This window comes from Ovis aries, chromosome 3 (assembly GCF_016772045.2).
Source record: "Ovis aries strain OAR_USU_Benz2616 breed Rambouillet chromosome 3, ARS-UI_Ramb_v3.0, whole genome shotgun sequence".
In the NCBI taxonomy this organism is placed as follows: domain Eukaryota; kingdom Metazoa; phylum Chordata; class Mammalia; order Artiodactyla; family Bovidae; genus Ovis; species Ovis aries.
In genome coordinates, this window is record NC_056056.1 from 85,439,384 (window position 1) to 85,465,012 (window position 25,629).

General features: G+C 44.4%; 1 protein-coding gene across 2 annotated transcripts in view; it reads right to left on the bottom strand.

Annotated features, from left to right (window-relative positions):
- Window positions 1–1,027: 1,027 nt before the first annotated feature.
- Window positions 1,028–25,629, bottom strand: part of GALM (galactose mutarotase) — a 53,776-nt gene continuing 29,174 nt past the window's right edge. For both annotated transcript variants that reach the window (XM_004006011.6, XM_042246262.2), the window contains exons 5-7: window positions 4,506–4,647; window positions 2,906–3,080; window positions 1,028–2,217 (exon numbers count right to left, since the gene is read on the bottom strand). In XM_004006011.6, coding sequence (XP_004006060.1) covers window positions 2,140–2,217; window positions 2,906–3,080; window positions 4,506–4,647 — 395 coding nt within the window. In that variant the 3' untranslated portion in view covers window positions 1,028–2,139. The remainder of the gene's footprint in view (window positions 2,218–2,905; window positions 3,081–4,505; window positions 4,648–25,629) is intronic.

A 25,629-nucleotide genomic window follows, 5' to 3' on the forward strand; every position in this document is an offset into this window, starting at 1 on the left:
AGCAAAATGGGTGGGAACTGGAAAAATGAAAATCTCAGTCAGCGATAAGAACTTGTGTCATGAATTTGAAACAAAGGAATCCATAGATCATTGAACTGAAGTCAACAATATGCTCACCTGTGAAAGACCAGAACTCAGAATAATACAGCACTAGTTTGGTCGTGGGTGGGGGGATGTATGGTAAAGAAGGCATGGACTTCTGGGGACCTGGAGACTTACTCTTGGTGGGGGTTGCATTTGAGTAGATATTTACAACAAGTCTTTAATAATTCTATAATATATGGTGTTTTCCATACCAAATAATACCATGGTTGGTTTTCATGACATTAGTTGTACTCTTGGCTGCTTTAGTTTCTGCCTGCAGACTTATACTCATCCTCCACATAATTACAGTCTATTCCCTTTGCCTCAGAGGTGAGAAAACAGGCCAAGTGAAATTAGACTGTTTGCGCATGTAGTAAAAGCCAGGAGCAAAGTCAGTGGTCAGGGCTCCCAGCTCTGTCATGATGCAATTCGACATCATCTAGTTGTTCCTGTTAGTCTTGTTTTCCCCAAAGAGATTTGTGATGTTCCTAAGGAACATACTGCATCTTGGACATCAGCTCTTGAACTGCTTAAAAGACCCTGGAGAGCACGGTTAAGTGCTTAGAAAATTCATGTCAAAGTGAATTAAAAAATAAACAGTATCTTCAAGGGATGGCAGAGGATGAGATGATTAGATAGCATCACCGACTCAATGGACATAAATTTGAGCAGACTCCAGGAGATAATGGAGGATACTGTACTCTTATAGAGGATACTGTAGCCTGGTGTGCTACAGTCCATGGGCCCAGAGAGTCAAACTCGGCTTAGCAACTGAACAACAACAAAGAGAAAGGGAAGTGTATAGGAAGCTCCACAGGCTGCTAGTTAGATAGTATTCCCAGCTAGGGCTGGGACTGGAGAGCATAGTAGAATCCAGAACACACGGTTTATATCTGATCCATTTCCCAAAGGGTCACGCCTGACAGAATGAAGAAACTGGGAATTTTTTGAAGGTGCAGATTTTGATTTTATTTAAACTGATTATTAGTGTATAATAGTATAAAATACATTTCTTTAAAAGCCACCAACCCAAACCCACCACTAGATGATTCAATTAGGAAAGGTGGGAAGCCCAGGCTGATCTGTATAACACAGCATGTGCTCTCCAGTGCAGTTGTAGTCCTCTCAGTTAAGGCCCTCTCCTCACACTAACACAGCTCCTGTCTCCAGTGACTTCCTTCCTATGCCTTGGCTGAACTGGCCTTCTCAGTTAACTGTGAAGGCAGAGAATCAAATTTACAGATTCTTTCTGGACATTTTGATCTTGCATCTTAAATCACATCATCTATAAAGCTCAATCAGACTCACACTTCTTTTTATAAAAGTGAATTTGGGAAGAAAGCCTGGCTAACAGGATTAGACTCCTCTGTGCCCATCAGTTGATGCTAGGGATGCTCCTGAAGACTGGAGTGGAGGCAAAGAAGGGGACTTGAATTTGCACATTTTTCATGCAAATAACCCGATTTAGAGTCTTGGTTAAAATTTTCCCTAGTTCAGTGTCTTTAGGTGAGTCATTTATCCCCTCTAAGCCTTAGCTGACTCTTGTCTCCATCATCTGGTGCCTTATTGAGACAGACAGGGTCCCTCTGCCACCAGGCTGAATGAGCTAAGTGACCTGAAAATGCCATAGGATGCATAGGGCAAGGTGATGTGAGCTAGAGAAAGAGGGGGGAAAAAAAGGATTGAGTAGGATCAAAGAAAGAAAGGGTGGAAAGTAGACAAGAAAGAGGCAGAATGGACAGATGGAGCCAATGCATGGGGCCCAGGTGCCACTTCTGGGCTAGGATCAAGGCTGAATGATGGGTGACATGGGTGGTTGGGTACCCTTCACTTCACAGAGAGGAGAGCCGGTCATTAGACCTGGCCTGGAGCCAGTCTTGGGGAAGGAAATCAATATTCAGACCTGACTACCCTGACTGCTACCATTTGTATGATTTTAAATCACAGGATCACTTTGAAAGCTTCTAAATCTTCAACTCATCTCTTCATAGGAGAGTCAGGCTGCTAAAGGGGCTCTCAGCCTGGCCTTGGAGCAGGACATATCTTTACATTTCCTTAAGCCACAGAAAACTTGAACCAAGTGGTATGGTCATACTCCTCACCAGGCTTCAGCAACACAGGAGGAAAGTGGGGCTGTGAAGAGGAAAACAATACAGGTTACACCTTGCCAACCCAGGTTGCACCGTTAACCATTCAGGATGGCTTCTGGACTGGTCTCTAGACCAGTTCTAATGTGAACCAGTTGCCAGGGTAAGAACTATTTATTATTGGTTTGCAATGAGATAAACTTGAACCAGGATGAAAATCAACCACATCACTAAACACACTTTGTCACAGCAAGACTTTCTTAATGAAATCAACCACATCACTAAACACACTTTGTCACAGCAAGACTTTCTTAATGAAAGAAGAGGGGTTGATTTACATTCCGGTGCAGGCTGCAAGTGTCTTATTATGGGCTTGAACTTTGAGGAGCATTACTCTAGGCAATAGCTGGGAAAGAAAGGAGGAAGCAAAAGGATGAAAAGATTTGGAGGAGCATCTTAACAGCGTAGTTGTATAAAATAAGTAAATATTCATAAGGAGAAAGGTTAAACTGAGTGAAGGCTTTGAAGGTACAAAATAAAGTTTTTGTTTTTTTTTAATATGTAAATGCCATGTTAGTAACATGGCTAAGAATTTCCTATGTTTATCTTGACTTCGAGAAGAGAACACACATAGACTTTTGAATCATACAGATCTGACTTGAGTGTTGTGATCTCCGTCATCTGGTATGACCTTGGACATACCACCACTCTAACAAGCTGGCTTGTGGACTTACCTGATTGACTGCATCAGGCCAGCTCTGAGTCTCAAGGCAGAATCCGGAGTGCTTGGGGTAGACTGCTCCACTCTTGCCCTTCAGCGTGCCATCCAGGAAGTTGCCCGTGTAAAACTGGACCCCAGGTTGGGTGGTGTACACTTCCAGTACCCGCCCGCTTCCAGCATGATGGACCCTAGAGATAAAGCCAGACCACATATACGTAGATCCAGGGTGAAAAAGCAGACAGGGAGAAGCTGGGAAGCAGCTTTGAGATAGGAGTCAGACCCAGCCACGCAGCGAGACAGGCTATGGAAGAGACAAAGATGAGAAGAGCATGGTAGGAGATTCTCGCAGCCTCTCAGGGGAGGTGTAAGTAGGTGGTTTGCTTTCTTTTTTTTTGTTTTTAAAGTAGGGGGTTTTGAGGATTCGCAGTAGCACCTTCCCACTCTGAGCTCGGCTTCCCTGGGGAAGGCAAAAGCGACTCACCCTAGTCAGATATGTTTGTGTGTGTCAGGGGAGCCAGGTTGGACAGAGGCAGTTTTAGGGCTCTGGGGGGAGACTGGAATAATTTCTCATAAGGAGTTGGAGCTCTCTGCTTGGTCTGACAAGACCACCAATTATGTCGTTTGAAAGAGAAGCAATGCTTTTCTAAGTTAAACTACCTGCCGCCCTGGGGCTAGAGCAGGCAGGGGGCTCCTTTCAGCTATCCCCCCAGAATAGGCTGCTCGACTTCCCTTTTTCTAAAAAAAGAAAAGCCTCTACAGAGGAGAGAGTACCCACTTGGTCTTATATTTGGGGTCAAAGGGATATACATAAGGCTAGGTCTCTCACAGCCTTATCAAGGTAAAACATTCCACAGTGAGGTTCAGGGAAAGATGTTTAGAAAGAGAAAGGCCAGGGATTGAACAGCCAGAGAAGGCAGGAGTGGCAAGAGGTCTCCTCAGGTGGAGGTCGTCTGGGGAGGGATGTGAATAGGAGGCACAGAGGAGAGTGGGCTGGAGCTAGAGGAACACGACTGGGGTTGGTGCTGGGGCTGTGAGGGGGAGAAGGCTTCTGAAGTTCTTTCTGTTTCTGTTAGAGCTTCAGTCATTTTCTCTGCTTTATTTAAGGTCCATCCATTCTACAAACATGTATTGATTATGTGCTAATGCCAAGCATGGTGTTAGGTGTCAAGGGATTCACAAAGATGAGATGATGTGAAGTACTCGGACTTTAGTGAGGAGAGTGTGGACACAGATGCTTATCAGACAGGCTGGAGGTGGGGAGCACTATAGGGGAAACGTAACCTGAAAGGACGAAGGACTCCGGAAGTTCAAGGAAAGCAGAGGTGACTTTAGTCAGGAGGAACTGGCACTTCTAGTGGAAGAAAAAAAGGCCTGAGAGATGGGGCAGAGATGGGGAGAGAGGAGACAAAGAGACAGAGTGCCAGGCAGGGATAAAGGCAGATGGGGGGCAGGGATGAAGTCACCCGTGGAACAGGAGCTTTGAAAAGACACTTGAGTTGGGGGAGACAGTCCCCTGCAGCATAGTGACTGGCATTAATAGGGCCAGAGGAAAAGCTCCTCGAATAGGAGTTGGGATCTCTTCCCAACAGAGACAGCAAATGAAAAGTACCTACCGTGCACAGAAACGCTTTTCTTTAGATCCCTTCAGACAGAAATTGTGGTCAAAGCCATTCACATGGAACTCCTGCAGGTGTTTTCCAAGCTCCACTGGCTTCCTCAGGTCAAATGCCGTTCCTTGCACTGAAGCAATTTCTCCTGGTGGGAAGAAGCAGAAAAAAAGAGTGATAAATGCCTGAATAAAATCTTTATACCCTAAGGACCCTACTGGTTCTACCCTCCCAGCCTTAATTTCAATTTGTAAAGGAGGTGGGAGTCAGATCTTAAGAAGAATAAATTATTAGATTTCCTTAATTGTAAGGTGTTACTGACAGCAAGATGATAAAGTTCAGAATCACTCAAGTGTGGAAAGAAGTACAAAAATCAAGGAAGCACTTAATTTTCATTAAAGGATAAGGTGGATAAGGGTTGTCCTAACTGTTGAGTCAGTTACCTTGTTGACATTTCTTGCTTTAATTCTGAGATACCCCAGGGCTCATATCCAAGCATCAGCATCTGGTACTGGCTAACTAGATGCTAACAGTGGCCCTGAGATTAGTGATTTTCAAACCATTCGGTGCCATTATTGCCAAAGTGACACTGGTAACCACTCTTCCTCAGTCACTTCCCTGAGTGGTCTTTATACTTGAACTGTAGGGGGAACTGTTAATAACAACCCTGGGACAAATGAGTTAACCAGGACAGTCTGAGGCAAACCAGGATGTATGGTCGCTCCACTATTAGCCAGTTTTAGAGTCAAAGCTTTGTGTCTCTAGCAGTGATTCTTGAAGGTGTTATAGTTGGCAAGCACTGCTCCCTTCCAAAGTGTAAGCCAGATTCCTCAACCTCTAATAGGTACATTTGTTCTTATCAAGGTGAGACATTCTGAAGCCTCTTTACGATGATGTGGATGGGAGGGACCAGTCCTGGGGAGGACACTGCAGTATGAAGACCCTCAACCTTTCAAGAGAAAAGTACAGAAGGAATCTGGATGGAAGCCCCATCTTGGTGGTTATTACACAACAAATGATGCCCAGTCAAGAACATCCCTTCGTGACATCACAGAACTCAAGGATGTTGGGACCAGAAGGGTTTTCAGAGCTCGTCGTTTCCAAACTACTCATGTAACAGATGAGACTAAGACCCACAAAACTTTTGATATTGTCAAAAAAACAACCTGTGATGTTAATATACACATTTCATCAATTTATTATAAGATACTTTCATAATTTAAAATCTCTGAAATCACATCATATCATGTTTTAACTGGCAGAGATTTTGTTTGTTTATTTCATGGTATGTAAAATAAGGGCTTCCCCAGTGGTTCAGCAGTAAAGAATCCACCCGCAATGATCCCCTGGAGACAGAAACAGCAACCCACTCCAATATTCTTGTCTGGGAAATCCCATGGACAGGGGAGCCTGGCTACAGTCCATGGGGCTGCAAAAGAGTCGGACACAACTGAGGAACTAAATAACAACAATCATGTAAAATAATGGTGAAGTTTACAATCAGTGACATTTTAGAGTCGATAAAATATGTGAAAATAGTTTACCACATCTTCTGCTCTGCTAAAACCACTAAGGAGAAGTCTGGCCTTCAAGGGTGGAAAAGAGGAATCAGAATTATCTTGTGAGTGAATTTTCTAGAGATACAAGGGAAAGAGTGAATTTCTCAATAGACAATCCTCTAGACAGGGTTTGCCAAAAGACTGTAACATGGATTTTACGTTCTTCTGAATCTTGTGCCACTTTGCTTTATTACCTTTCATTCTTTTCCCAACCTTCAGGTCTGTTCTTTAGATGTTAGGCCGAGCATCAAACAAGGTACACAAATATTTTGAATTGAGCTCCATTAAGAAAGCTCAAGGAATGTGGGGGACGCTTCCCCCCATAGGCATGTTCCTGGAGTGTGTAAAAGCCAAAGCAATGGACTCGGTGCCATTCACTCAGTCACTCTTTTGACTGATCAACACTTATTCAACACCTACTGTATGCCAGGCACTCTGATGGGCAGAGATGCCACATAGATGAGACATGGAACATATCTTTTTAAGCTGCTTGCAGCCTTGAGGAGGAAATGGACATACAAGCAATTCATAACCACAGTGTGTAGAGTGCTCCAGCAGAGACACAGCTATCGGAGGAAGACAGGCAGTGTGAATGGGTTGGCTTTTTTCATGGATAAAAGTTTAGCAGTTGAGCTGAGACTTGAGGTGAGGTCATAGTAGGCTGAATGGGTGAAGAAGTTTGAAGAATAATTGATACGGAGAAAAATGGCTTAAGTACAAGGTGATTTGTGTGTGTTTATCATATCAGTAATAGCAGCAAAGGCAGTAGTAGTAATAGTAACAGTAGTCGGGTAGAACCTGCCTCAGAGAAGGAAAGAGGTTAAGCTAAATTAGATGAAATCACTTCTCTGGGCCTGGGGTTTTTCATCAGTGCAATGAATAAATTGGACTAAATCACTGACTTTCAACCCCTACCCCATTCCTGCAGAATTTATTGTTAATATTCAGAGGGGAGCTCAATAAACACACACACACATAAAATAAATATACATATATAGTTGACCCCTGAAAAACATGGGTTTGAAATGTGTGGTCCACTTATGTGTGGATTTTTTTCAATAATATTACAGTACCACACTGTCCTTGACTGGTCGAATACTTGGATTTGGAAGGCCAACTGTCAAGTTATAGGTGGATTTTCGACTGCATGGAGGGTTAGTGCCCCTACCCTCTGCATTGTTCAAAGGTCAACTGTACACAACATAAAATACATATATATATATAGGGACTTCCCTGGTGGTCCAGTGGTTAAGAACCTACCTGCCAATGCAGGGCCACAACTAGAGAAAGCCTGTGTGCAGCAACGAAGACCCAGCACAACCAAAAATATGGAAATAAAGATTTACAAATACAAATATATATAAGCTAGAGTGAAGCCAGTACAGGCTCTGAGCAGCTCAGCTAGAAAACCCCAGGAACAGATAATAGTAGAGGTCTTTGCCATCTTACCCTAGAAGTATGACTCAGCAGTGAGAAGCCCCTGGTCCTAGGCTCTTTCCCCAAATACAAGGAATCCTAGGTTCCTCTGCAGCAGGCCCACCAATCTGGCCAATCTTGAGAGGGAAAGCGGAAAGGGATAGAGCCTCACACACGATACAGTTTAGTCCTTTTAAAAGTGTTGTATTGTCCCAGAACTTTATATTTTAGAGGCAAGTACAGACATTAGATCTTTAACATATTCTTTTAGGATGTGAGTCATTTTTCCTTTCATGTGGTCAGATGGAGATGTTTTAGGAACTTGGTTTCATCTGTTTTTTGAGAAACAGTGGAGCTAGAATCTTAGAGGCTAAGAAAAATTAGGAACTTGTATCTTACCATTCAAAAAAAATTAAATAGGTAAAAAGAGAACTGACTTTTAGCCATTTAAAGCATTTGGTTCTGTTTCTGTGAGTTCCTAAATACTATGTAACAGGGATGTCCTGCCTTTGGGTGAAAAGAGGGTATTCTTTTTTTAACTCAGAGCTTCTGCTCAGAAGTGTATTCTTCCTGGTGAATGAGGAATGGGGTCTTTGAGTTCACACAGAGCTGCAAGGGGGCCTGGAGTCCAAAGCACCTGAGAGAGACAGGGAGGCCTGGCCAAGACCATTCCAGAGTCTCGTGTCCATGTTCAACCAAGAGAATCTTTCTCTTACCAGAGTCAGCTTTAGGAAGAGTTAAGTAGTATTCTTGAAAACATCCTTTAAAAGCATTTATTTCCTTTGTCTTGGTTCTACTTTTCCAAAAAAAAAATTCTTGAGTAGGTAATATTTACACATGTAATCAGTTTAAAAGATGGCAAACGTGAAAGGTACAAAGTAATGCTCTGTAGTGTAAAGAAGTTCTCTCTTTTCGTTCCCCACAGACCCAGCTTCTTTCAACAGAAGCAACCACTGCCACTTGTTTCTCACGCAACTTCCAGAGATGTTACGAGAATACCCAAGCATCTAGGTGCATATCCACAAAACACAGCCTGTTTCCACCTTGACCTTTTCACTCAATTTATCTCGGAGATTGTTGCTAAATGTATGCCCGTATTTCATTGGACAACTCCACTGCACTCGTATTTTTCTCCATTTTTCTCTGATAATCTATTTAAAATTTCTTTTGGGGCTCACAATTGAAAATTTATATATTTTCCTAGAAAATTATCCATTTCATCTATATTACTCTCATGTTTATTTGCAGAGAGTTGAGAAAAGAAATAATTTATGATCCTTTCAGTTCCATCTGTCTGTGGTTATTTGCTTCTGCTCATATGTAATTCTGTGGACTGAATAGGTTATCTACTGTTATATTTATTTTATTGGGTTATTTTCCCCCTCAGTGAAGTGGCCCTTGGATTTAGGCACTACCTTTTCTGATTCTTTTCAAAATTATAGTTTCTTTTATTTTTGTTAATTTTTCTTTTGTTCTCTTGGATTTATTTTTTAATTCTTTTTCAAATATCTTGTATTAGATGCCTAACTCATTTAATTTCACAAGTTGTAATTAACATATAAGTAGTGCTAAAATTTTCTGAGTATTACTTTAATTATAGCACATGTAGGCAGTTTCATTACCAATAATTATAATATTATACTATTTATTTACTATATAGTCCTATATATTATGTATACATTTCCATTATACATAATTATTTTTCTGATATCCCTAATTCTGGGGTTTGGCTTCCTTTAAAAAAAGTTTTTTGGTTTTTTTTTTTTAACTTCCTTTTGTTTTTTTTTTTTGGCCATACCACTCAGCATGTGGGATCTTAGTTACCTAACCAGGGATCTAACCCGCAGCTCTTGAATTGGAAGGGTGGAGTCCTCTAACCACTGGGCCAAGAGTGAAGTCCCTTGACTTCTCTTTTGATCCAAGAATTATTAAGAGTTCAAACATTTCTAAGTCAATATTGGCTGCATTGTATTTTGTGAAAGTGCTAGAGGTTTTCTTCATGGTCTTAGATACAGCCATTTTGGGGTGAACTTTCATCGTGAACTGCACCCTTTATCATTTCCAAGTGTCTTCCTTTGTGTAACCGAAGGCTTTCTGTCCTGAAATCAGTCTTTTCTGATATTCAGATTGAGACCCTCTGCTCCTTGGGCTTTCACTCGCTTGGTTTGCTTTCGAGTGCTCATATTTTTAACCTTTCAAACCAAGTTAATCACTTGGTTTGTACATGGCATTCTGTTGGGGTTTTTTGTGTGAGACTGTTTAATAGCGGCTTATTAAGATGACATGGACTTCCCGGATGGCACTGGTGGTAGAGAACCTGTCTGACAATGCAGGAGACGTAAGAGACATAAGCGACTTGGATTGGACATAAGATCCCCTGGAGGAGGGCATGGCAACTCACTCCAATATCCTTGCCTGGAGAATTCTGTGGACTGAGGAGCCTGGTAGGGCTACAGTCCATAGAGTCACAAAGAGTTGGACATGACTGAAGCAACTTAGCACGCATGCATTAAGAAGACATACGTATATTCTAAGTGTTCTTTGTCACTGTGTTTATGAACTCTAGTTGCTTTAAAAAAAAAAAAAAACTTTTACAATATGGTCTGTGTTTGTGAGATTAAAAGATGCTTACTCCTTGGAAGAAAAGTTATGAGCAACCTAGATAGCATATTCAAAAGCAGAGACATTACTTTGCCATCTAAGGTCCGTCTAGTCAAGGCTATGGTTTTTCCAGTGGTCATGTATGGATGTGAGAGTTGGACTGTGAAGAAGGCTGAGCGCTGAAGAATTGATGCTTTTGAACTGTGGTGTTGGAGAAGACTCTTGAGAGTCCCTTGGACTGCAAGGAGATCCAACCAGTCCATTCTGAAGGAGATCAACCCTGGGATTTCTTTGGAAGGAATGATGCTAAAGCTGAAACTCCAGTACTTTGGCCACCTCATGCGAAGAGTTGACTCATTGGAAAAGACTGATGCTGGGAGGGACTGGGGGCAGGAGAAGAAGGGGGCGACTGAGGATGAGATGGCTGGATGGCATCACTGACTCGATGGATACGAATCTGAGTGAACTCCGGGAGTTGGTGATGGACAGGGAGGCCTGGCGTGCTGCAATTCATGGGGTCGCAAAGAGTCGGACACGACTGAGCGACTGAACTGAACTGAACTGAATAATTTAGAAACTTTTATTTTTGTTTTAGTGGTTACATCTATATACAAGAAACTTCAATATAATATACTCAAATCTCTGTTTCTTAGAATCTTCTGAACTCCTTCCTCCCCTTTTCTCTGCTTCCTGAGTCGGGTTTCTGACACTTTCTAATGTAAATCTAATAATGGCACTTCTTTTCCCAGTAGATGGTGCTAGAGATACAATGTAAAGAGCTTACTTTACAAATATCCACACTGAGTTCAGTCAAGTCCTCTAAACCCTGAGCAGTTCTAAGGGCTGAACTTATCGGATCTCTAATGTCAAATCCTGGGTGGTAGTGACCCCAACGGGGTGTAACTACTGTCCTCTGAAGTCTGGGTGACCAACCACCTCCTGTACCAATTTTAAAAAAGACAACCGTTAGAATGGGGAAAAGCAGCTGTTTTCATGGGTTCAACAAGATTTCAATCTTACCAACACATATTCCAAGTGATCATTTATGTTTTGCTTTCTTTCCTAACTTTAAATGGTGCTCACAATATTTAGTGCTTTCTTAAAGCCATATTTGACTCAAAATCTAACCCTTTTAAGATAGTCCTAATGTGATTGCCTGAGTCAGTCAAGATTATTTACTGTTCTTGAGTTTAAAGAAAAAAGAAAGTCATGGAATTTTCATGAAGGAAGCACCCCAGGTCACCTTTCATGTCTATTAACCTGATATTGTGCTGTCTACAAATCAGCGTTCACTTTAGCTTTTCTCTCTGTAAAACAAAGCTGCTGTTATTTGTTGCCCTCCACGTTACATGGAAATATTTGATAAATGATATCCCTGAACATTTTCAGGAAGATGGCATAAATAAATGGGCCAAATTTCAGGAAATACATACATATATATAACACAAGCAGAGCATAGAGGGGGTAAGAAATCAAGAACAGCAGAGAAGTCCTGACTCAAAAATTAGACAATGGGGATAATCCTAAAGTGAGATTTTTGCTAAATGGGAAGAAAAAGAGAAGGTTCCAATAGAATCTTTCGCAGCGTTATGCCCTGACACACTCCCTCATGTGCTTAGTGGTAAGGCATATGAAAACTTTAGTATTTGTCTCCCAGATTCGCTATGTCTTTGGACTCTGTCTTATAACTGGAATGAGCTTTCTGGCCCCCCACACCATTCTGGCAAAGTCCTCTAGGGTATTTAAGCATGCTTGCTCTCCAATGCTGTTTCCTCTGTGAGGGCGTATATCATCCACAGCTAGAAATGACCCGCTTTTTCACTTTGTTCATCCTCCTTTGAACATACTTTCCCCCAAACATTCATCACATTACGGCATAACTCTAGGATTATACCAAGCTATATATCTATAGGGAATGTGAGCCCCTAAAGAGCAGGGACTGTATGTGTCCTACTGATTTTTGTGTCTTCTGAGCATTAAGCAGAGCCTTTACTTGATTGAAAACCTGATGAATGGATCAAGTAAACAGACAAAAACACAGGGGCAACTGTGAATGTTGTAGCATCCTGTGACAAAGTCAGAATGAAAGGTTTAGAAAGAGCCTTAGGAATTACCTCATCTAGTCCCCTCGCTTTGCAGATGAGGTTGGGACCCAGACAGCTAAAGGGACTTGCCCGAGGTGACGCGTCTCCATTGTGTCAGAGTCTCCAGGCCCCCTACACAGGCACTTTTCACCTCCCCTTGGATGGACTTGGCTGCAGCACCCCCCACCCTTAACCCTAAATACTCTTGCTTTTTCTAAGAATTTGGAAAATGAATGTGCAGTTCTTTCAATTTGTGTTTATCCGCATATGTGAGTTCCTGCTCTGGTGCTAAGAGTAGAAGGAGATGTCAAAATAGCTCTCTCAGCAACGCTGAGTGTACAGAAAATGAAGCGGAAATGAAAAGGGTGCCTTCAGAGAGGATGTCACATCACCAGACTTCGGTTTTGAAGCCACCAGAAGGCTATGGTGTCAGCAGAGAGAAGCTGTTTTCTTTTTCTTTGGGCCACACTCCAAAGGCATATGGGATCTTAGTGCCCCAACCAGGGATTGAACCTGCATCCCCTGCATTTGAAGCATGAAATCTTAACCACTGGACCACCAGGAAAGTCCCCAAGAAGCTGTTTTCTGATGAGGATTTCTTACTATCCTGAATAAGGTTGGATGTGTGCTAAGGTCTGAGCAGCAATGCCTGGCAGCTGCTGGGCCCTGACCCAAAGATATGGCATTATAGCTCTGGGACAGGGGAGTGGCCTGAGGCAGTACTTCTGTTTCCCCATTTCAGGGAAAGTCTGATTGCAAGCCCAACTAAGGACCCACTTGAGGTTGCTGTCATGAATTCTGAGTGAGACAATAGCTTTATGGTGGCAGCTACAGAGAGTATGGAGGGGTAGGACTAGTCAGGGCTGGGCTTTGTTAGGAGGACACAAGTGCACAAAGAGAGGGGATGGGCATTGAGAGCATAGGAAAAAGGCTGACCCTAATAATGGACTTTTGATCTCAGTAGGGAAGGAGGTGAGGAACAGTGAAAGGGTGGTAGGATCAAGTGACTACAGGCTCTTGTAGCACTGAAGAATTATTGAAGCTGAAACAGACATCTCACATTATGATAATAGAAGGCAGCGATAAGAGGTAGTGACAAAGTCGGGGATATGACTCACAGACCATAGGAGTGAGTAGCTGCAAAGCTTGGAGGACAAGATCATTGCAAGAGGATGTCAAGAAGCTGAAAGGTCATGGTATCATCAATACGGATAATAAAATAATTAAGAATTATGACAAGAGTGTTGTTGGAGTGACAGTGAGCCAGGAATAAGGTCGAGTCTATAGAGCAGCTCAACAAAGAGAGCTCATGGGGGTGTCACTGTAGCAGCTACAGCTGCCTCATTCTTGCAAGAGAATGTGGACCTGAGCAGTGGAAACAGGACTCTCTAACATTCCAGATCTCTGTCACAAGGCCTGAAATCTTCCTCTATCTGCATTCCTGATAGAGCTATAATTGCCTGCTCTCTGGAAGTAAAGGAAAAAGTCACCCTTTATGAAACTCATCTGTCTTGATTCATACCTCTTCTCTCAAATGAGGGATTCTTATAGGAACTTGGCCTTTTCCCCATGACTGCTTGTGGCATACTGCATTTTTCAAAGATGGCCACTCCAGGACAGAGCCATCCCACAGGCTCTACTTACAATGTGATGCTGACACTCCTTCATCGAGAGGTGGAGTCTTGTTTCCTCCCTTAAGCCTGGATGGACCTTTGTAACTGCCTTAACCAATAGAACGTGGCACAAGTGATGCTGTGTGATTTCTGAGGCCAGGTTACAAATACAGAGTGGCTTTGGCTTGGTCCTCTCTGCCTCAGAACATCTGCTCTTGAGCCTGGCTGCCAAGTTTTAAGGAAACTCAAGTTGCATCAAAAAGCCATGTCAAAAGGGGTATTTTGGCTGACAACCTCCAACCAACAGTCAGCATCAACTGCCAGACAGGCCAGTGAATGAGCTTTCTGATGATCCCCATCCTGACTCTCATTTTCCAACAGAGGTCCTAGACATCAATATGCAGAGACAAGATATGCCCTGTCTAAATTCCTGACCACAGTAGAGATAATAAAGTGTTATATAGCAATAGATAACTAGTATACTGCCTCGGGATGTTTTCACCTCTTGGCACTTGACAAGTCCTGACAGGAGGTGAATTTATCCCTCCCTGCTATTTTTACATAGTCAGAAGTCCCTTTAGATGATTCTGCCTTAAGAACACTAACCCTTGCAGTTACTTTTGGATAGGGAAGAAACAAATATAAATTTGTTAGCTCACTCTTTTCTGAGTATCTTTTATGTACCAGGCATTAATCTGACCTCAGGGGGTCTTCCCTGGTGGTCCAGTGGTTAAGAATCTACCTTGTAACGTGTGGGTTCGATCCCTGGTCAGGGAGCTAAGATCCCAGATGCTGTGGAGCAACTAAGCCTGGACGCTGAAACCACTGAGCCCACGTGCCCCAGCTAGAGAGTCTGAGAACCACAAGAGAAGATCTTGCATGACCCACTGAAGATCTCGAGTGCTTCAACTAAGACCCAACGCAGCCAAATTAATGGATTAATTAAACTGAAACAAAACCACAACTGACCTCATGGGACTTAGACTCTGATGAAAGAGACAGACGAAAAAATGAAAACTTACAGGAGAGTCTGACAGAGGCAGTGAGTATGGTGTTCAGAGGACCCTGATGGAGCAGGGAGCGGCAGCACCTAGTGCAGCCAGTGAGGTCGGGAAAGGTTTTCCAAAGGTGTGTCACAGGGCTAACCTTGAAAGGCAAGTCAGAACTAGCTAACTTGACAAAGGTGCAGGACTACCATCACCTGTGAATGACAAGAGTGGTCACGTGAGTGTCACTCCGGCAACTACAGCTCCTCATTCTTGCGAAGATGATGTATATCTGATTGCTGAAAACAAGATTCTTTTACCATTGCAGATCTCTGTCACAAGGCATTAAATCTGTCACAGGAATGGACTCTTGTCCATATTTGGGGTGAAGGCGAGACAGTTATGTTACACATATCCTATGGGCTCCTAGCTCTGACAATTTTTTGGGCAAAAGACTTAAGAAAAAGAGCGGAAGGTAAATTAGTCCTTATGAACTCCTGACTAAACACTGACTACCGAAATGATATTCTGTGTAACATCTGGACATGAACACTGTTCTCAGTAACTGACTGAGAAAATTCACCTGGGGTGAATTTTAATTCAATGCTTTTAATTTCCCATCATCTGAAATAACTCTTTTTGCTACCTGGTGGCCCTAGTGCGTGACTCTGAGAAGATAAACAGATGGTCACTGCAGGAGTCACTGGCTCTTCATGTTTATTCATTTTTTAGCCCTCTCCTTTTTGGCAGGTCCCCTTTCTAGCTTATCTCACACAACCCAGTAACATAAGTGCAGAAAGAAAACCAGAATCCCTCCAGACAGTCCTCAGCACAAGTAACTCCTGTTTATGATAACAATTAAAAACCATTTTGAGAAAACAGAAAAGAAAAGAAAATCTGGCATAGACATTCTAGAAAATTTTTGAGGGGGAGGGTAGGTGGGAAGAAATTTTCTCTAATGATTTTTTTCTCCCTTGAAAAATAAAAAATAATTAAGTATGTTATTCAAAAATTATTTTCTATGATTTGTCCTATACATTGACTTATGAATCTATGTAAGATAACTTAGGATTTAGACAGACTTACCAACTGACCTTCATAAATTTCTTTGCCTCTGTAAAATTCAATTTTCCCACTTATAAAATGGAGCTAATAGTGTTATCTACCAAATACAGATACTATGATTTTTTTGTTCTTTTTTTGTTTGTTTGTTTTTGTCTGAACCATGCAGATTGCAGGATCTTAGTTCCCCAATCAGGGATCAAACCCAAGGCCTCGGCAATGAGCGCACAGAGACCTAACACTGGACTGGCAGGGAAGTCCCCAGGCACTGTGATGTTTAAGTGAGAGAATGCTATGAAGGGGGTTGTATCTCTTGGCTAGCACCTGGCATATAGTTGGTGCTCCCTCTGTCTGTCACACACACACACTCCAGAAACTCAGAGAACAGAACAATTATTCATTATGATCTTTAAGTTATTAATACTAAAGGAAAGTATACTACTTTCTCCAGAGAGCACTGATATTTTCATTTAAAAAGATTTCTCTTTTTTAAAACTTTCTCTCTTAGTGATTTTTTAATCTAAAACAAAGGTTTTTTAAAGTGTCTCTGAATCATGTGCTCCTTTGAAAATATTCTAAAAGTTACAGGCTCTCTCTGCAAGAAAATGCACACACACACACACACACACACACACACAATGTTCTTAGAACCTCCAAAGTCCAGTGATAGTCCAGTGATACATGCCTGGTTAAGAGTTTCTGATCTGTATACCCTGGTGAGTATTTTCTGCCTATCCTACTACCGGTCACAAAACAAGCTGCCCTCTGACGCTAAAATGCACCTTTGGAATGTTGCAGCCCCATAACCTGAGGTGTTTAGTCAAGAAACGCAGACTGAGTGTCTCCTGGCAGATTCCTCCTGTAGCAATGTCGTAAAGGCCTTGTGCAATACATCAGGGCCTCCTTCCAGACTGTTTATGACTCCTCCATATTCTTGCAGCATGGACAACTAGTATGTGAAAGGACACAGAAGCTAGTCTTAATCTTAGCGAGTCAACAGCCCAAAGAAACTGCAGGAAAATAATGTATCTGAGAAAGTGGAAATTGCCCCCATGACAGCTGATTAAGCAAATTGTCCTCATGGTCACAGGATATATCAGAAGTCTTCATCACCAATTATTATTACTGGTTTCAGGAGCATCCTGTTCACTTGTTGGGAAAACTCAATAGATGTTAGAATGAATTTTAGAGTCAGAAAGGCCTGGATTTAAATCCCGGCTTTCTTTGCTATAAAAAAATGGTGGAGTAGTAATACAGTTGCTATTAGGGACCGTAGCCAAGGGTAATAACAGCACAGACTTTGGAGTTAGGGACACTTGGCTAGAAATGTTGACTCCACCAATGACTTACCTGTTTAACTTTGTGCAGGTTACCTGACCTCTCCAAACGCCCATTTTTTCCAAACGAGGCTTAATTGAAGCATAACGCCTATTTCAAAGGGTAATTCAGTGAGCTAAGGCATGTATATATGCTTAGCTCAGTGTCTGGTACGTATTAAACACACAGTAAATGGTGACAATGATGATGATGGTGGTGGTCATGCTGCTGCTCCTGCTAAGTCATGTCAGTCATGTCCGACTCTGTGCAACCCCATGGACGGCAGCCCACCAGGCTCCTCTGTCCCTGGGATTCTCCAGCAAGAATACTGGAGTGGGTTGCCATTTCCTTCTCCAGTGCATGAAAGTGAAAAGTGAAAGTGAAGTTGCTCAGTCATGTCCGACTCTTCACGACCCCATGGACTGTAGCCTACCAGGCTCCTCCATCCATGGGTTTTCCCAGGCAAGAGTACTGGAGTGGGGTGCCATTGCCTTCTCCGGATGGTGGTCATAATAATAGCTAATACTTAATAAGCTCTTAACTAAATTTCAGGAACTGTTCTATGCACTTTACATGTATTACCTCATTATATCTTCACAACCAGTGAGGTAGGTCCAGTTATTACCTCTGCTTTACACATAAGGCCCGCAGAGGTAAAATACATTGTTCAGCATCACAGAGCTGGTGAGAACTGAAGCCTAAGCAGTCAAGGTTTGTGTTTGTGTTAACTACTAGTCAAGGTTTGAGTCTGTGTTAACTACTGTGTTTTTCTGATCATGACGAGTCAAAATCAGCCCTTTTAAATAGCCATTCATGGTCGTACCAAGAACCCAATTCACTAAGACCAGTGAATTGAGTCTATTTCTCTGGCTCCCTTGCCTGCCCCGTAAGTTTCAGCCCCATGGTGGGGGACCTACTGCCCAGGAGCAGATGCATTTCCAGGGTCAGAGGACATTGATCCAGGAGGGTCTGGGAAGGTGGTCTTGAAAGGACTTACCTTCCCAAACCCTCCTGCATCCACTGGACTTCAGCCCTTAACTGCTCTGGCGTGAGAGGGACAGCCCTTCTACCTGACCACACAGAGATACAGCGTTTGGGGTTTGCTTGAGGATTTCAAAAGGTGAACACACTGGGGCAGAAGCATTTTCCCGCATGCTTGTTTTGCTGCTTCAGAGGCTCCAACTACAAAGCGGGACCAGGAAGCCCAGGCTCACAGGAAAACCCTGGCCTTCTGCTCTCCCCCAAGAGTCACAAGGCTTCCACGGTCATGGTTCACAGGAAGCCACAAAGAGTGGCAGGGAGAGGCGGGCTGACGTCCTTACACCATGGAAAACACAGTCACTGAATACTGAGAGCCAACTTATGTTAACAGCCTAGGTCAGAGAACGGAACCTGTGAAGGAGAGGGGAGGAACCAGTCCAGTCTTTCTGGTCAGGTGACCCAGTGGCTGTGACAGGAAATGGCTTTATGTGGGGGATTTAGCCCCTCTGATCTCCATCAGTGCTTCACCTTCTCACAAATCACCCCACACAAACATACCAGCTAAGCCTCAAGGCACACGCCTGTCTCCCTCATCCTGAATCTGCTGCCCCAAGCTCCTCTGACAGAAATGCTGGTTCCATTATAGCTGCGCAGCCTTCTTTGGCTTAGTCTGAACACAGAACTTCTGTGTTTGTACTAGTGGAGTTGGAGGCAGGCAGCCTTGAAACACAGGGCCAGCCGCTCCGGTCTCACTACCTGTAAGAGGTGGTCATTATCTTCTCTGTGACAGTGTGCTCTACATACCCAGAGTTCTATTTTGTCTTTGCACCTGTCCCTGCCCACAAGGATAACCTCACATGCTACAAATCTGGGCGCAGTTCTCTGTCCTGGGAAGAATTCTGGAATGGGAGACATAAAAGGAAAGAGGAAGCACACTCCCCGGGAACCAAACACAGTTGCATTCAAATATAAACCACTGGCTTCTCAGATTGGGTCACATGGCCTGTGGCTCAGGGAGCTTGGAGGGATGAAGCATCCGGGCATCAGTGAGCAGAGTCTGCAGGGAGTCATCAAACGGCCTCTGATCTGTGGCTAATCTAGATGAAGTTACAGGAGGTATTTTTCTCAAGTGATGACAGAGAGCATGAAGCTGGAAGGCAGATATGCTTGGGATAACAGAACCAGGAATCCAAAAGAAAGTATAAAGTCGGGGGGGGTGGTGGTAAAGCACTGATGACAAGATGAAATTTATGGACAACAAGAACAGATAGAGTCCTGCATGTGTCTGAAAAATAAAAACCCAAACCAAAGGATACCACCTAGGTTTAGATTATAACTCTTAATCCTAGGTACAAAACAGTCTGAAGTTCTATTTCCTCAGTAGTGAAAATGGGACACTGTAGCCCCTCCCTCATGAAGTTGTCATGAGGATTAAGACCAGTTAATACAGGGAAAGTGCTCAGCACAGTGATGTAATGATGGTCGTGATGGTGACAGGTAACATGTAGACGGTTCTTTGTACAGTGCTTCATACCCAGGCAGTATGGTTCCAGAGCAGGTGGTTCTTAACCATCATATTATACTAACTCTCACAAAGGTTAAATCTAGTTAGTACAATTATTACCAACTAAGGGAGAGATGTGGGCTTCCCTGCTGGCTCAGCAGTAAAGAATCTGCTTGTGATGCAGCAGACATGGGTTTGATCCCTGGGTCGGGAAGATCCCCTAGAGAAGGAAATAGCAACCCACTCCATTATTCTTGCCTGGGGAATCCCATGGACAGCGGAGCCTGGTGGGCTACAGTCCATGGGGTTGCAAAGAGTCGGACAAGACTTGGCGACTGAACCACTAACCAAGAAGAGATATAGCTAAGCCACAGTAGGTGTGAAAACGACTTTAAGGATGTGGTTGGCAGTCAGTTCGATGGAAGTTATGTAAAGACTGTAATGGGGTGTTGACAGTTCTTGTTACTGTTTGCAGCAGAGGCATCACAGGATGACCTGAGGATGTTCCACCTCAAGAAGAAATGACTTTGAGGTGACAGGACAGCTGCCTGCTAAAGTTATGAGCCTGCTCTTTAGGGACCCAAGGCCCAGAACTAAGCCAGGTGGGGGTCAGCGCTAGGTAGACAGATTTCAGCTCAATATCAGGAAGGCCTTTCTGACATGCTGGCCCAAGCTGGGCAGTGAGCATCCTGTCCAGTGTCAGCAAAGCCTATGGTTCTGAGATTCAAATACTCGACAGGTGAGCAGTGGTTGGAGAAGACAGGGTCCTGTCCAGCTGGGACATTCCAGGGCTATAGGTACAATGGCCCATGTGACAAACACAGTGCAGAAAGTTGTTCCCTTCGGGTCTGGTTAACTCTTTCCTCTTTTTTAAATAAAAATCTCAGCTTGTCTTACCTAAGGAAGCCACTGACGGAGAGCAGTTCTTTCCAGAATGAGCTACAAAGAAAAGATTTTTGTAAGAGAGGCCCAGGGTCTTCCAGGGTGGTCCAGTGGCTGAGAATTCACCCTGCAATGCAGGATCCCTGGTCCAGGGAGATTGCACAAGCTGCAGGGCAGCAAAGCCCATACACCGCAACTACTGAAGCCTGAGTGCTCTAGAGCCCATGCCCCACAACAGAAGAAGGCACCGCGCATCGCAACTAGACAGTAGCCCCCGCTCACCACAACTGGAGAGAGCCTGCAGGCAGCAATGAAGACCCAGCGCAGCCAAAAATAAACTAAAAAAAAAAAAAGCATTGACGTGTGAAGTGCTAGAGCAGAGTGGAGTATAGAGGTAGCTAAGGGGTAGCAGGAGGACTCAGGATTCTTAAGAAGAGGAGTCAATGGGCAGAAATAGGTGCCCAAAGTGGGGAAAGCAATCAAAGTTACAGGAGGTTACACAGAGTGGTGCAGAGCCTTTTCAACAGCTACTCAAACCAGGGAGCATCAGCGCAGGCATCACCTGGTGCCAGTTAGAAACAGGCTCCATCCACACCAAGTCAGAGTCATTGACAAGTCCATCAGGTGACTCGTGTGCACTTTAAAGGTGGAAGACAGTGATGTGGAAACATCTAAGACAGACCCGGCCTCACGTGCGCTGTGCTTTCGTCTCCAAAAGAAAAAGAAAAACAAGGTGGGGCCGGAGGAAGACCTGGAGTCTGGTCTCCATGGGGATGGCCCAGCTGTGCCTTCCAGCCCAAGCTGCTCCAGTGATGTCTGCGTCTTCAGTCGGATTCAGAACAGTCAGCCAAATCTGCATAAGGAAGCCAGAGGTAATGGGGCCTGTGGGCACAGCTACTCATCTGACACCTAATTAAGCCATCTTGACAAATCATCTCTAGAATGCCCGTTATTATTCTAGGAAATGACATAAAGAGAATGATAATTAAAAGTAACTGCCTTGGAGTGAATTTGGACTTCATTCCAGTGGTTGGCAAGTCAAGCACCTTGGGTTTTTTTTTTTAAGGTAACATTTCTATAAATTTTCATAGATCACACAACCTCAAAGCTTGTTTCTGCTGCAGGTTTTTTTCTCTTTCCTTTGCCATTGCTTTGAGTTTGCAGCTTTATTCTACTGCTGTTTTTTGTCTTTTTTCCCCACTGAGAACTTTTTGATCTTGACTTACAGTGGGGGAGGGCACTGCTTCTGGATATTCCATGCCATCTGAAGCAGAAAACGCCGAACACCATCACATGACGTTTTTCAGGTGAGAAGGCACTTTTACACTTCACAGATGGGCCCGTGTGAGGCCTGTTCATGCAGAGGATTTTTCCACCCCAGACTTCCATCCGGATGGTATCGGGGATTTGAGCTGAAGTTCACCCACTGCGCTCCTGCTAGACCCGCTCTCCTCCTGAGCATCGCCGTGTTCCCCTGGTCTACAAGGTGTCCGTCAGGGCACTCACATCCTTTGTCACCTGCCCGGGCCCACTTGGTCAGTAACACCTTTGCCATCCAGCCTTACGTCCTGTCCCCTCCTGCTGCTCCTCCTTCCTGACAAAATGCAACGAGGGATCATCCCACAATCCACCTTCTCTGCTTCTGACTCCAGCTACTGAGAGAAATGGAGAGAACCCCGAACCAACTGCGGCCACCACAATTTCACAGTCTCTGTCCTCCCCTGGATTCTCAGCAGCACTTGCAAACATTTCACTCCTCTTCAGTCAGCTCTGCTCCTCTCCCACCAAAACCTTCCTCTTCCTTGATCCTGCATTTCCATCTTAGGGAGGCACCCGCTTCCCTCTTTTCAAGTTGTTTGAATGCAGATTCAACACCAGGGGCTTCCTGAGCTCACTTAGGCAGCTTTTACAAGTTCAGATTCCCTGGCTCTACATTCGAGCAAATGAATGAGAATCTCTAGGGCAGTCCCGAGATGCCGCATCTAGACATTGCCTTAGCTGGAAACCACTCGTTGGGCTACATTCCCTGACCCTCTCGCCTCACTTCCAGTTACTCACCAGTTGTCAGTCTGGCTTCTCTCCTCACACGCTGAGAAAGGGGCAGCAGTGACAGCCACTACGGCCCAGGCATGCTGCCCAGGTTTCCCAGGACCTCTCTGGGAACTGACGTGGCTGGTCACTCCAAGACAGCTGGATACCTTTTCTCTTTTTTTTTCGCCTTCTTCCTCTGACCATCTTCCTCAGTGTCATTAGTGTGAGTCTTTCTTGCACTTGAAATAAGTTTGGCGGTGGCCTCCAGTTCCCCTGGGTTCAGCCCTCAGACCCCTTGATCATCTCAGTCTATGGTTCCTCCCTGGGAAATCCATATGGCTTAACCTACAAAACACGTGCTGAATTGCACTCCTGCTCCCACTTCTCCCCTGACGTATCCATTCATCCAGCTCCTTGCTGGACATCCCCACCTGGCTGCCCCCCAGGCATCTTAACCTCAAATATCCCTGAGACCAAATCCACAGTTCCCCCAGCCCCTCCCCTTCTTCATTCCAGCCCTGTGCCAGCTCCTCCTCCTCTATCCTGCGCTACTTAATGGCTCTTAATATCTCCACTTCTGCTGCCCGGGAGCTGTCCTAGAAACCCAGACACCATCCTATAGCCTTCCTGCTCCCTCATTTACTACATGTCATTCAGGCTTCCTAACTTTTACGTCTTAAATATTGCAAGACTACACTTCTTCCATCTGACTTCTTGTTCTGGTCAACCTGATTTCTTGCTTGGTCTACTGAAGGAGACTCTTCATCAGACTCTGTCTCTAGTCAAGCCCCACCCCCGACAGTGGCTGGGGCGATATTTGTAAAATGCCAGTCTTGCTAGGTCCATCCCCTGACTTAAATGCTTCAAAGTCTTCCAGGATTGAAAGATAAAATCCTAGCTCCTTAGGACGGCACAGAATACCCATGGTGACTATATTCAACTACCAGGCTGCAACCAGGGTCAGGCAATCAAGGACCCAGGGTTCAAAGCTTAAGGAGACACTCATTCTTAGGTTCTGACCCTGCACCTTCATGGCCCTGCAAATGAGTGCTGCCTTACATTTTGCACCATAAAATTGCCTCACCCTAGCCTCCACCCTGCCCAACTGTCTCTGTAGCTTTTCACTTAACAGTCCACCCCCTACTCCCACCTTTTGTGCTGAGTACTCTTACTCTCCTTGCTGCTAGACCCTCACAGACACACTTCTCAAAGCTCAGAGTGATATCAAGAACGCCTCTTCCAATCCTACCTCTACGATCCCTTAGTTCCATGGGCATCACCGCTACCACTGCCCTGACTACATCAGTCTCCACTCCCTGTGAGCTTCTCAAGAGCACAGATAGTGTTTCTCTGGCTAGCACCCCAGGCAGCATGTAGCAATCAGCAGGTGTTCTACCAGTGTTAGCTGAACTGAATACAAGCCTGCTCTGAGAACTCGCTTGAGTTAGCCTCAGACTCACAGCTACCTCTCATCCCCTTCAGAATGATCTCTAAGGACTGCTATGCGCCAGGTATAAACTTGAGCCAGACCTCCGAGGGCAGAGGGGTGGCTGTTAAACCATCAGCTTAACCATCAGCTTAAAGGGTGGTAGTCAGAGTTCTAGCAAACAACTCCCCTTCTGACAAATTAACTTGATGTTGGTCTGAACTTTCCAGAGGAGTTATACAATGTCTGGCCAAGCGCTATTTCTGAGCTTTCTTCCTGCCAAATTTTCACCATGCTGGCTCATGCTTGACAATCTTGTAGCAGTGATATTTTCTAGCAGGGAACACCAGTAACTTTGGGAGTTATTCTGGATCTCATAAAGTTGTTCCCGAGGCCATTTTATAGAGTGGGTTTCAGTAATGCATCCCCTGGGGGGTATTGTTGCTGCCAGGAGAGGTCCTTGGAGTTTCTGTTGTTGAACTTCCTTGCGTGTCATCTAGGAGGGATCTGTCATAGACAAAACAGCTCTAGGGTAAATAAAACTGTAGCCTTATTTAGGGGCTTCCCTGGTGACTCTGACAGTAAAGCGTCTGCCTGAAATGCAGGAGACCCGGGTTCGATCCCTGGGTCGGGAAGATACCCTGGAGGAAGAAATGGCAACCCACTCCAGTACTCTTGCCTGGAAAATTCCATGGACAGAGGAGACTGGTGGGCTACAGTCCATGGGGTCACAAAGAACTGACCATGACTGAGCGACTTCACTTTCACTTTATTTCTGTGGGGATGCACCCTGTACTATGTGCTATGCGCCTGTGCTATGTGCTATGTTCTCCATACAGCCTGGGTATACCTAATTTGCTCAGCCTTCTACCTTCCCCAGGGCTGTATTGTACCTGGCACCTAGTACGTGATATCATCTAGTGACAGAGCATGGGAGGAGAAACTCAGGGGCCAGACTTGGACCTGGAGGGGATAGTCTCCAGAATTACATAGCTGAGGGTAACAAACAGAACACCATGCTCTGGCTTTCTGCTAACAGGGAGGCCCAAGAATAATGGGGTGGATAGTCTATCCCTTCTCTAGGCGATCTTTCTGACCCAGGGATCGAACCCAGCTCTACCGCACTGCAGGCAGATTCTTTACCATCTGAGCCACAGGGATGGGGAAAGGAAGGAGTAATTGATAGCATGTGCAGGGAGGCTACTTCTTGGTTTCACTTTTCTGTTTAGCATAGATAAGTTTTCTAGCTTCAAGCCAAAGAAACCCAGCCTGAAACTCCCTTCTAGCTCCCTACTTTGGATCTATAACTACTAAAGAGCATCTGAGGTAGACGTAGGCTTAATGGAGAGGAAGATAAGGGAGCCTGGGCACATAAACTCTGAAACAGATTATGTCACTACAAACCCCCCAGAGCAACAAAGAAGCCACTGTTTCCAGGAAGTAGGGGAAATATTTCTAAGGAGGAAGTGTGGGGCTTGGAGAGAGCGGGGGTCTGCGCAGCCAGGAAGGGTTATAAGGTGGTCCCTGTGGTTGGGAGGGAGGTTCTCCAACAGGGTGAGGCATGAGTGAGGCACAGTGGGTGATGCCCCAGGGAAGCAGCTGGTGTCTGGCCTGGGAGCCATGTAAAACTTTTTTTTTTTTTAACTGAAAAGTATTAGAAAGTAAGAT